Source organism: Typha latifolia, chromosome 14, assembly GCF_019914945.1.
Source record: "Typha latifolia isolate L0001 chromosome 14, TyphaL0001v2, whole genome shotgun sequence".
Taxonomy (NCBI): Eukaryota; Viridiplantae; Streptophyta; class Magnoliopsida; order Poales; family Typhaceae; genus Typha; species Typha latifolia.
Window position 1 is genome coordinate 3,654,487 of NC_133099.1, and position 12,590 is coordinate 3,667,076.

The 12,590-nt window shown below is 34.2% G+C and overlaps 1 protein-coding gene across 1 annotated transcript in view; it reads left to right on the forward strand.

The window, feature by feature from the left end:
- Window positions 1-2,542: 2,542 nt before the first annotated feature.
- LOC140800845 (probable protein NAP1) overlaps window positions 2,543-12,590 on the forward strand; it is a 31,879-nt gene continuing 21,831 nt past the window's right edge. The window contains exons 1-9 of the mRNA XM_073155737.1: window positions 2,543-2,710; window positions 4,894-5,298; window positions 5,374-5,448; window positions 6,335-6,415; window positions 6,514-6,594; window positions 6,701-6,783; window positions 7,614-7,698; window positions 8,643-8,768; window positions 8,881-8,988. Of these exons, the coding sequence (XP_073011838.1) occupies window positions 4,903-5,298; window positions 5,374-5,448; window positions 6,335-6,415; window positions 6,514-6,594; window positions 6,701-6,783; window positions 7,614-7,698; window positions 8,643-8,768; window positions 8,881-8,988 (1,035 nt within the window). The 5' untranslated portion in view covers window positions 2,543-2,710; window positions 4,894-4,902. The remainder of the gene's footprint in view (window positions 2,711-4,893; window positions 5,299-5,373; window positions 5,449-6,334; window positions 6,416-6,513; window positions 6,595-6,700; window positions 6,784-7,613; window positions 7,699-8,642; window positions 8,769-8,880; window positions 8,989-12,590) is intronic.

Sequence of the window (12,590 nt, forward strand, 5' to 3'; positions counted from 1 at the left end):
TGGCTTTATCCCACACAACAACTGTACCAGAATTTTATATTATAATACATGCATAAATGATGACAACTGATTATAAGAATCAACCCAATTATCGAATATGTTTGCAATAACCTTTTATTTTGCCTTCCAAGCCTTTCAATATAAAATTTTATAAGTATACTTCTCAAGAATGCGCGTCTATAAATGAGCAATACTAATCGGTGTGTTTTTAATGATAAATCTCTTAATCTCATGTATAAACAACTTAATGTCTAACTGATGATGATCCCTATCCAAAGAAGGATAAGGCAAATATATAGAATATTATATTTTATAATTTTCTATGCTTCATGGCTTTTATATAATTGTGCCCTTAACCTCCATCAATAAATATAATCTTAGTTGCATTTGATATATAAATACTTAGATTTAGATGCTTTCACTTTGAATGAATTGTGCATGTTAATGATATTTCTCTTTAAGCATATTTTGAATTTTCTCTTAGCACGTTGAATCCTAACTATTATTAAATGGATCGGATTTATGTCAATTTAATTCTTTTTTGCTTCCAATAGAATTAATAGGTGCTAATTGAATCGACATTAAACGCAGTTTGATCTAACTTCTAAATATTGAGTTATGATTGGAGTATCTAGATCTAACTCCTAAATACCTAAGAGCAACTCCAACTAGCCTCCAAATCAGTTGAGCTATAATCGGGCTGTAAAGCTAGCTCTAAATTTGAAGCTAGCAAGAGTGGGGCTCCAAATTTGGAGCCCGATTGAGCTCCAATCAGGCTCTAAAGCTAGCTCTAAATTTGGAGCCCCACCATGAAAATGGAGCCCGACTTCATTTGTCATTTCAAACTTTTGAAAAATACTAAAATTGCCCAATAATTATTACATTCAATAATTTTAATTCTATTTATATTATTTATTAAATAATTTAGTTAGTTAAACTGAGTATATAATTAGTTTTACTAATCAATTTTTAACAAAAATAATACCATTGGAATGGTCTCATCGAGACCTTTAAAATGAGTCTAATATTAAATTAATTTTGAGTTAATTAAAATTAAAATTTTGTATTATTTGTAAAAATGAGTCTAATAAATTGTGTCCTAAAATATAATTACTCAAAATTATTCCAATGTAAATATTAAATATTAAAATTGAAGATCCGGATGAACGTGCTTTCTTTCAAAGAAAAAGACAGGAATTTTGTAGAAGAAGCAATATTTATTTTCAAGTCGGAGGTTAATCACAAGAAGGTGGATACAGTCAAGAGAGAGAAGGTGGCTACGGAACCGGAACCGATGGCTACGGAGATGACTTATCATAATATTAGACATCTATTGTTTTTATTATGTTTGGTTAATTTCTGCTTATTTTATGTAATGCAATTTTGATATTTTTAGTTAATGACATGTAATGCCTATTTCGATATTTATTTTGTGTAATGTAATTTTGATGCGTTTAATTAAAAAGTTAGTAATTTAAAATTACTTCTAAAACTATTGAATATTAGTCTTATTTTAAAGATCTCGATTAGAGTTTTCTAACCATATATTTTTTATTAAGTAATTTAAAATAGCTAATATAATAATATATATTATATTATATTATTTTAATATATATGAAGCCCGGTGTGTTGGAGTGTATTGGGCTCTTCCTCCATTTTTGGCTCCATATTTGGAGCCCAAATATGGAGCCACGATCGGAGATGCTGTGAGATATATAGCTTCAACTCCTCAATACCGTACATATATTGTAAGTATATATGTTTATTGCTATAACTTCTCAATTCTTTATGGAGTTGTTGACCAAAATAGATATATTTTTTTAATATATTTATCAAAATAGATCAACCCCAATCTTAAATATCAAAATGAGTTTATTTTAGTGTAGCGCTAAGTAAAACACTTTAAAATGCTCATAAGATAAACATTTTCTCAAGGAAAATGCTAATCTTATCAGTATTTTTATTGAAACGCTGTAGATAATATTTTCATATCTCCTAGTCTAAGAAGGTCTTTAATTAGAAAATACTTAACAATTAAGCACTTTAATTAGAGCTACAGTAAAATAGACCAATATTGGTATTAAAGTTTAGGCATTATCTATTTTGGTAAATAAAATTTAAAATAGAGTTAGTTTGGTCAAAAACTATACTTATCAGGATCGGAGTATTTAGATCCAAATCCCAATACCTACGGGTCGGATTCGGATCCGAATCGGAATCCATCCATTCTCTACGATCCGATATTCCGGTCCCCACCACTCCAGTCTCCACTAAGCACGTCCTGACGCACACATCAAATGCTTCGGAGTCAAGAACAAGCAAAGAAAAATTAAATCCGAGTAACAAATGCGTCTTTAATCTAGAGAACCGATCGTCTGCAACCTCCAAAAGAAATTTACCACATATATTCATACGTGGCAATCAAAGTTTGGATAGTAGATCGAATTCATACATGAGTGGATCCATACAGTCTACTCCGTTTCATATTTTTACACGACAGTAAAAGAAAAAAAAGAAATTCCAAAACCCGGAATAACTTTATCGGAGACGCTTCCATTCACCCCTACTCTCTCTCCTCGTCTTCTTCGTCTCCATTGCCTCAAATATCGAGAGATCCCGATTCCACTACTCTAGATCTGTAGATCTCGAGGTTCGACGGCGACTAGGAGGCGTGCTTCTTGCTGTATACGAGGATTCTGCTTCCATCCAGGTGAACTCTGCGTCCAAATCTATGTCCCTGTTTGAAGCATTCGTTTCGTTCTCTTCGTTGTTCTTGATTTCTTGATTCCCGTTAAGAGTCCATCTCCCGCGTGGCTAAATCTGAGAACGACGTGCAATTTTGATCTTAATTCGTGAAATTACAACCCAGATAGCAACAACGGATGCCCCAGTGTAGTAAGCTGTAATCCCGTGAGCCTAATGTGTCAAGTGTAGCACTGTGAAGTGGAGAAATGCGTAGATTTTTCTTTTTCTCTGGTGAAACTGATGTAGATACAAGAATCTCTAGTTGCATTTACATAGTTTAGGCGCCGGTTGCAAGGAATATGCAGAGTGATTCAATTCGCTTCAATTCACTTTGATCGCTTTAGAGATTATGGTATGTTATGATCGAGTTAGCAGTGGGCTTTTTTCCATTTTCTCAATATTTTAAGCTTCATATCCTTTGCAACTGCTTAGAAAATCATGTTTCATCCCCCGAGTGACCACCTACATGATTTACTAAGCAACAACGTTTCCCATTCCTTCTGTTTATCTTATTGTGCTAATTCAAAAAGGCACTTGGAGTGGAAATGGAATCTCAAGACCCCTTGGCTTGGTGTTCATCTGCCTACCTCTTTATATTTCTTCATATCCATATGCTTCTTATTGGAGTTACATCATATAGCTATATTCTCTTAGAACTTATTCAAACTATGGATTAGGAAATTTGAGCAAGACTTCTTCTCATTAAGGTCCCATTCAAGCTTACTTCTATGCTACTAAGAGGCACAACTTTCGTAGGCATGCTTGCATGAATAAGGCCTTACAATTGGCTAGACCTCTTGCCCAAATATGTTGCATTGTAAATTTGTTATATTGATTATGCATGGGAATAGAAGGGTCTACCAACAAGTTGTTTCGGATCAAACACAAGATATCTTGATAGTTTATCTTGGCACAGTCTGAGAAAATATCTGAAATTTGATTTATCTGTTTACCAGACATTAGCCATACCTTCCAAGTTGATCAATTTATAGATGAGTTGGTTACTCGTCATGTAACTTAACCCTTAACGAGTCTGCTGTGTGTTTATGTTATGCCAACCTTGCCATGATAGTGCTCACATTCCTCGAAATTGAGCCTAATTAACTCCTTTTGAACCGGGGCAATGATTAATCTTTTATATATTGTTTTTAACACTTACAGGTTAATGGCCAAGAGTGACCTTAAAACTTTTACTCACTGTTCAAGCACTTATGTGGAGTCCCTTTGCTAGCACTACGTATGTTAAAGGATTTCCATGTTAGTGTATCTATAACCCAAAGTGCTAAAGTGAACTCCCATAGAATCCTGATTTCCATTGTTTGGGTGGGGGGAGGCTAAGAATTTGTAGATTTGCATCTAGGAGTGAGATTCGTCTTGAACTTGGAAACAAATCAACATTCTACTTTTTGAAGACAAAAAGAAAAAAAATCATGAAAAAATTGAGAAAATTTAAAGTTGGTGACTAATTGAAGGAAAGGTTACATAATTGTACTTTTCAAGAATCCAACAGTCATCTCATTCGAAATTCTCAAATTATGAATTCTGATGCTTGTTAAAAACTTAAAATTGGGAAAAGTTGGATTTTCCCTCAACTTCTTAGCTTAAAAGTTGAAACCAGAAAGAGGAAATTTGTTAATTGCCATCTAATTGTTAGGAAGATCATGTAGATATGTGTAAATTGATCATTTGAGGTGATTTTTCTTTTTGATTTTGACTGTAAATTTCCCCTACTTTTTTAACCAAATTACAAAAAATACATGAAAATTGGGAAGCTACATTTTCTTTGTGAAACTACAATATGTGACTCCTCCAAATATTGGATATTGGAAACAGTAACAGTAGTAACTATAGCGATATAGGAGATAAAATTCCAAGAATTTATTTCATTTTCATAAGATCAGTGTAGAACTTTATGTTTAGTTTCATTCTACCCTTTATTCAACAAGGTTGCAAAGACACCTTTGCCAGCACAGGCCAAGCCGTGCTAGCAAGCTGGTACATGACATGACAAGTCTGAGATTGTTATCTTTTTTCATGACAATTTATACTCTAGTCGTTTTTGTTAAATATGTTCCATGAGTCAATGTTTTTGGACGTCCTAAAATGCTGAAATATTTCACCATTTGATGAAAAGACTTATGCTTGCAGTATTGAGTCATGGCAAGGCCTAGACAGTTTTTCTCTAGTCAGGACACTTCTCCTAGATCCATAAAATCGGACAGCATGTCTAGATGGTCGGAGTACCTAAATGTTGAAGATTCTTCCCCTTCAACATCTACAAGCTGGAAGCATATGAGTACGGACGGACCTCCAGGTTCTGGAAGTGTCCAAAAAGCTCTCCAAATGGAATGGGTGGTTCAACTTTCAAAAGTTGCAGAAGGTTTATTAACCAAAATGTACAGACTAAACAATGTTCTTGATTACCCAGATCTCGCTTCACATACATTTTCAGATTCCTTCTGGAAAGCTGGCATAATACCCAACTTTCCAAAACTATGCATACTTGTGTCTAAGAAGTTCCCAGAGCATCCAAACAAACTTCAGCTTGAAAGAGTAAGATCATTTCTGTCTGGAATGAGCTTCCTTCATGATTACTAAGTCTTGCTTAATAACTGCAGTATCTTTCAGGTTGATAAGGTTGCTCTTGATGCCTTGAATGAGAATGCAGAAGCTTATCTTCAAATCCTAGAGCCGTGGATCATGGTATATAATGTGCCTATTACTGTTCTATTCCTTTCATGCACATATATAGGATTAATACTTCAGTCTTTTTATGCCCTTATTGTTTCTTTGCTCCTGTTAACTCAATTATTCACCGGAACACGTGTTCTATTAAAGACTCTTCATCTATGTCACTACGAAATTATAAATCTCGAGGATTTTTAGGAAGATATTTATATTCTATATTTGCAGTCAGGTGGTTGTACTCTTCCTTCCTCAATTTCAGTCATTAACTCTCTAATCTTCTTTCTCTTTTCTTTTGATATGAAAACCTGATACCTTGTTGATATAATGGCATGCTTCTATCTCTACCTCTGTTTTTCTTTCTTGGACTGGAGAAGCTATTGAAGGTTTTATTGTTGTGCCTTTCTGTTTGCAAAAGTTAAACCTTACCTCCCATAAACCCTAGGGTTTTCTCTTGTCTTGTCCTTATAGGACTTTTGCCATCAGAATATATGCTTTTCTGTTATTTTTGATATGTAAATTTTTTTTATTAAAGAATGAAGATATGCACCTTTTTCTTTCATATCTGTTGTGAGATCTATATTTGATTATTGAAATTCTATTGCATCAATAGAGTACAAATCACAAATGAGAAGGTTTCAAGTGAAATTTGGCAGCTTTTACAACTGATCTTTTGATCTGTCAGTGTCATTCACATTTATATATTAGCTGATGCTGCATTCATTTCCAAAAGCCCAACAAAATAGTTCTCTGGTACTCACTATCGGAGGATTTTGTGAACCATTAATATGTTATGCAGATCCTTTCTTCACTATAAAGTATAAACTATCTTAGTATTTCAACAATGTGGTTGTAACTGCCTTGTGAATGTGGTCAATGTTCTTTCAATTTCTCTTCCTGTTAGCTGCTTCTTGATTTAATGGCATTTCGGGAACAAGCATTGCGACTCATTTTGGACTTGAGCAGTACAGTTATCACATTGCTGGTAAGATAATTTCTTTATAGTCCAACTCAGTTTTCTTTATGTTGCCTGAGTACTTAACTTTTAATCATTTGTGAAGAAGATAGTTCTATTCTTTGCAGCCCCATCAAAATTCTTTGATCCTGCATGCTTTTATGGACCTCTTCTGTTCATTTGTCCGAGTAAATCTTTTCTCTGACAAGGTAAATCTCTTTCATTTTTGTTGTATGCTCTATATTTTTGAAGCAATATTTTACTAGCTATTCTGATGATCACATGCTCATATATTTGAACTTATTGCTCATACAGATACCAAGAAAAATGATGCTGCAGGTGTATAACATCTTGCACAGCATGCTAAAAAGTGGTCGAGATTGTGAGTTTTATCATCGGTAGGAAAGTTATTTCTCAAACACATCCTTATGCAAATGTATTAGGTGCATTTTGGTACAATATGCAATTTTTCTGAAGCATTTTTCATACATTTCATTAAATTGCTACTGTAACATGTTTTAGAGATGATCTGTTGGTTTTTTCATCGCTACTTGCTCATATCAAATAAGTAGATTAGTAGCATTCCTTATCCTTTTGATTTATTAGGAGATTCCAGACGCTAGAGTATTTCACTAGACACTGGAAGGAGGAAAGATATTTTGATATGCGATCCTTGATATCTTAGATACCTATCAGGCTGTTCAATAATCAGTACTTAGTACTTTTAAATTATGATAAAGGAGAGGATGCTGATATTTTCATAAATTTTGCTAGAACTTAATTGGAAGTTTTATTGGGACATTCTAGAATCTAGATATATCCTGGGTAATCTTTACCAACCTTCCCATTTAACAAGGCCTTCAGATGACCACAATTTGTCAGATATATACCAGTCAATATTTTTAACAGTAACCCACATAGATATTTAAGCAGAAAAAATTTCTGGCAAAAATGCATAGTAGTGGGTTCCTCTACTGACAATGATCTTCCCCCTTTCTTCTTCTGAGTGGAATAAGGTGTTTATTGCCTAACGAGAGGCATTTCCAAATATATATGATTTGCCAATTAGAGTGCAGTGGATATCATCCGAGGGATCACCCTGTCATGTTTAGCCCATAACTTAATTGTGTGAAATTGCTCTATAATGCATCTTGTTACTAGAACAGTATTTTCTTTATTAGCATGCTCTCCTTCGTTGCTTTACTTACTTAATTTTCCTGATTTGCAGATTAGTTCAGTTTGTGGACTCTTATGATCCACCTGTCAAAGGATTGCAAGATGACCTCAACTTCGTCAGTCCTCGCATCGGAGAAGTCATACTGCTATCCTTTACTAGTTTTGATATCAATGTTATACACATGATATTGCTGAACTATATGTTTTTGCCTACTCATATCCTGCATCAATAATGTTTTGATCCTTTGTTTGTACTTTGTAGAGCTAATTTATGGATTTTTCATAAGTGCTAATCTGCTGAACAAATAAAATACTGATTATTGTTTTCAATTTCTTTAAAGATGATTAATTTGATAAACGTGAGTTGGCGGTTCTTGCACTAATATTCAATTGATAAGGCAGGCTTGGTGGGATTTGAGCTTAGCTCATCCTGCACTAATATCATGTTAACTCACTAACTACTCTAAAAACTTAAGTTGTTAGAGAATAATGGTTTTTATCTTTTATATTCCAACAACATTCTTTTCTAAATTCCTCTATAGGAGTTACATTTTTGTTGGTTTTAGCTTATTGTTTGCATAACTCATTATGGTAGTCTGTCCATTTACATTAAGGCAAGGCAAATAATTCAACTATGAGAGGATCAGTATTGATTTTTGTGTAGTGAGTTAAAAGGGTATAATTTTGAGGTTCTGAAAAAAATATTTTGACAATTCTTTTGGTTAGTTAAAGAAGTTATTATTGTGAATCTTCGGAATATGCATTTTCTTCTGCTGGAACACCTAATATAGTATCCTATGCCAAGCCATGCAATTACATATATTATGTTGCCTGAAAACTTGCTCTCTTGAAAAGTTATGTTAGACTATCAAGTACCAACTAACTTTGAAATTTCGTTGACCCTCCAATAGTAGTTTAGTCATTGATTTATATGCTTCAGAACATGACATGTTCTCCCTTTGTGCTTACCCTGATTCATTGTTATCTCTCAGTGGCACCTTTACTTTGCACTTTGCAATGCTTGCAGTAATATTCTCAATTCTTCTTTTGTGCACTGACCTCACCATTCTTCTTTCTTCAGGTACTGGAGGCTGTAGGGCCCATTATTTTCCTTTCAACTGATACAAAAAAGCTACGAAATGAGGGGTTTCTAAGTCCATTTCACCCTCGTTATCCTGACATACTGACAAACTCAGCTCATCCCATGGTTGGTTTGCTATTAATGTGTTATGATGATTATGTTGATTATATTTTCCATATTAATGCCTAACATGATTAAAATCTCCAGTTTCTTATTGATTTTTGTTATTTGCTATCAGAGGGCTCAAGACTTGGCTAATGTCACATCATATCGGGAGTGGGTTCTATTTGGTTTTCTTGTTTGTCCTGATGAACTACTTCGTGTGACTAGCATTGATATTGCTATGGTGCGTTTGTTCATTCTTTATCTCCATCATTGTTTTGAAAAACTTTTGCCTAATCGCCTATGACTACGCTCCGCTTAGGTGGTCGCCTTAGCATCTCGTATCATATTTCAGTATGTAGGTTGACCTTGAAATTCAAAATTGCCATATATGCTAGCAAATTAGTGGATTCCATTGATTTATTATGCTCTTAACAAGAGGGATTAATTTTTTTTATTGTACCTTTTTTCTTTAACTATTGTTAATTTGTTTGTTTATTTTTGAACTGTCTTGAATTCTAGGCTGCCGTCTAGGCACTTGTCTAACGCCTAAGCGTTACATGGCCCTTTGTCCAACCAACTATTGCCTACAATCCTTTAAAACCTTAATCTTCATTGATGAATGTGAATCAATTATTGTTGGAGTAACTTTGATTTCCAGATTCATAATACTGCAGCACATATCTTCATCTACATGCCAATTTTGAAAATTCTGTAAAAGTTTAAAAGATGACATATCTTTATTTTTTTCTTCACATAGTTCAAAAAGTTCTACCTAATTTATATGAGAGGAGTGAAATTGGATTATCTCTGTTACGATCCGAAATCAGAATCATGACCTACCATATACTCTAATAAATTGGAGTACACGAAGCATTGACATTAACTTTCCAAATCCTCAATATAAAAGAAACTCAGTATAACTTAATAACTCTAACTCAATTTAATAAAAACCCTCGTTGAAATAAGGAGGTTCAATTTAGATAACAAATATCTCTCAAAATAATATTGAAACAACTAATGCAAGTAAACGGTAAAACAAATCCTAAGTGGAGACAAAGAGTCCTAATGCACCATGTTTATTCCCCATGACTATTAGCATCTGAAATATTAATAGAGTTTGATGAGCTAACAACTTTAGCCTAGTAGGTGATTGCACCCAGAGCTAGTAAAAACTAGAATCCATAAGGCATGCTTAAAAAAGCAAAATTCAATATTTAACGATAATGACCAATATGCTCATAGCGTGAATAATAAAGCATAAGCAATGATAATATGAGTAACAAACTAGTTTCATTGTGCAGAATTTTTCGATCTCATTAAATGTCATATTTCTCATTTTGGGTTTGTGCCTGTGGATTGGATTTGCATCAACTAGAAATCACCACGAGATAATGCTCGAAAATTTTTCCTCGTAGCTAATTCAGTTATGGTTACTAGGACTCCAGGAGGTGTCGCTATATAAGAAATGCACATTGTTTTTTTTTTTCACTAACCATAGAGTTAAGAGTTATCTTAGAAAGATTTATAGTTTAGCATGAGACTGTTCCCTTATCTTGCTAGAGTATCTAAATAGATTATAGGTTGATTAGAAATAGGTCTGTTTTTTTGGACTTCAAGGTAGACTTGAGTCACCATAAGGAGATGCACGAAAAATATCTAGTTTGGGTTTGTTCTCAAAGTCCTACCTATTCATAATGAACGTTTTGTTAGCTACTCATAATTAATATTTGCTATATGCACAAAAAATTGTAATGCACGAAGATTAACATTTTGTGAACTATATTATTGCATGAAGTAGAGTATGACACAAAGTATCATATTGCATAAATATAAAACAATGGAATTATAGTACGCAATATAAGATTTTAAATACATGAGTTAATCCACTCATCTGTAGTCCAAGTGGAATAACTGAAATATCTAATCCAAATAAAGATCTTCACCTTTATTCATAAATAAATTTATATTTTAATTATGCAATATATAAATCTTCTAAAGTTAACATCCAATTAACTTTGGCCAAAATCAAGCCTAAGACATGCAGCTCACAACACTAAACAAATGGTTTGGCCCAACCCCAAACCATATTGGGTTGGGCTGTTAGTCACAACCCACATATAGGCCATCGGTTGGGCCCTCTCTTGGCCCAAACCCAATGCTCACCCAACCAAACCATATTGGGTTTATACTGAGCCACACAAAAGGGTTGGACCATACTCCTGCCCCACCATAATGCTCACCCATCGATAGAATCGAGTACAACTCCCTTTCCTCAATGGAAGCCACGATGACCACCACTAACTTCTCCGTCACGCGGTCGAAAAATGGTGGAGGATGGCACCGAAAGGTAGAGGAAGTCGAGGGAAGAAAAAGAGAGATTTGTTGGTTGGAGTGGCCAACAACAGTCATCCTAAAACTCCATGGTTGATGGTCATGGAGATTATTGCTCCGATGACCCCAACCATGAAGGCACACAACAAAGCATCAAAAGCTTCCACAAGGAAGAGAAAATATCTGAGCGGCCAAATACGGTTGAAGAAGACTACGACGGTCACAGTTATGATTTGGAAGCTTGAAGGGAGGTTACATGGTGTAGCCTCCACTAGGGGCTTATAGAACCCATGAGGGATACCCACGATACGAGGCTACTCACATGAAGCTTCCTAGGCTAGTGCATCAAAGTTGCCAATCAACGAATCACTTCAATGAAGCCACAGATACAAAAATGAGGCTATACGACTATATACTCCATTAAGCTGAAATTAACTGTAGGTAAGGGTGAAGATGGATCGGATACGGATCAGATTGTGCTCAACCCACATCCGGATTCATATTTTTAGTTTAAATACAGATTCAGATACAAATATTGGATAGATAGTAAAATTTAATACCATATTAACTAAACGGATATAAATAATTTTCGGATAGAGGATCGGATCTTAAACGAATTATAATATTTTATTTAGACATAATTAATACAAAAATATTAAGAGTTTAAAAAAATAAATTTTTTGTATGTCAAATATATATAAAATTAAAAAAATTAATTTTGACAAATAATATATAACACATCATTAGTAACTATATCAATATTCATTATTTAAATAAACAAATTAAAAACTGTAAATCATTTAAAAAAATATGCGGGTAAACAGATATTTGATATCTGTATCCAAATCCGAAAATTATATCCAACTCGTTTCCGAATCCGTATTTGATTTTTTTTTTAAATTTCTATCCGTAACCGAATCGGATAGAAATTTTTTATCCTAATTTGATCCGAATCGGATTAGATAGTGGGTCGCGTTGGAGTTAATTTGACCCATTTTCACCCATAACTGTAGGAGGTGGAAGAGGACTCACTTGCGAATCTCAAGGTAGTCTCTATTTGCTTTGGTGATGCTCTGATGATTGGATTTGACAATGCACACCTTAGTGAGAGACGATGAAGAAGAAGACAAAGTAGGAGAATAGAGAGAGATACGATATAGAGGTGGAGAGGAGAGATGGGAGGCTTTTAGGCTGTGTTTATTTTGAGGCTAGGCTCCAAACATGATTAGCTAATCCTATTTTTTAGTCTTGATTTAGGTACCTTGAACTAGACTAAGAAAATATGGTGTTTAGTTGTGAACTAGGCTAAAGTGTAATTATTACTTTTGATGTGATGTAAAAAAGTGAAAATAGTATTAGTTTTATAGGAAAATAAATGATATATAAAATTAATGGACAAAAATAACCTTAGACTGTAATGATTATGGAATCGACACGTGGCACGAGGGGGTGCCGCACGGCACTCCTCCTAATAACTTTGCCATCATCCTCGTCGTCGCCGCTTGCAGCCAT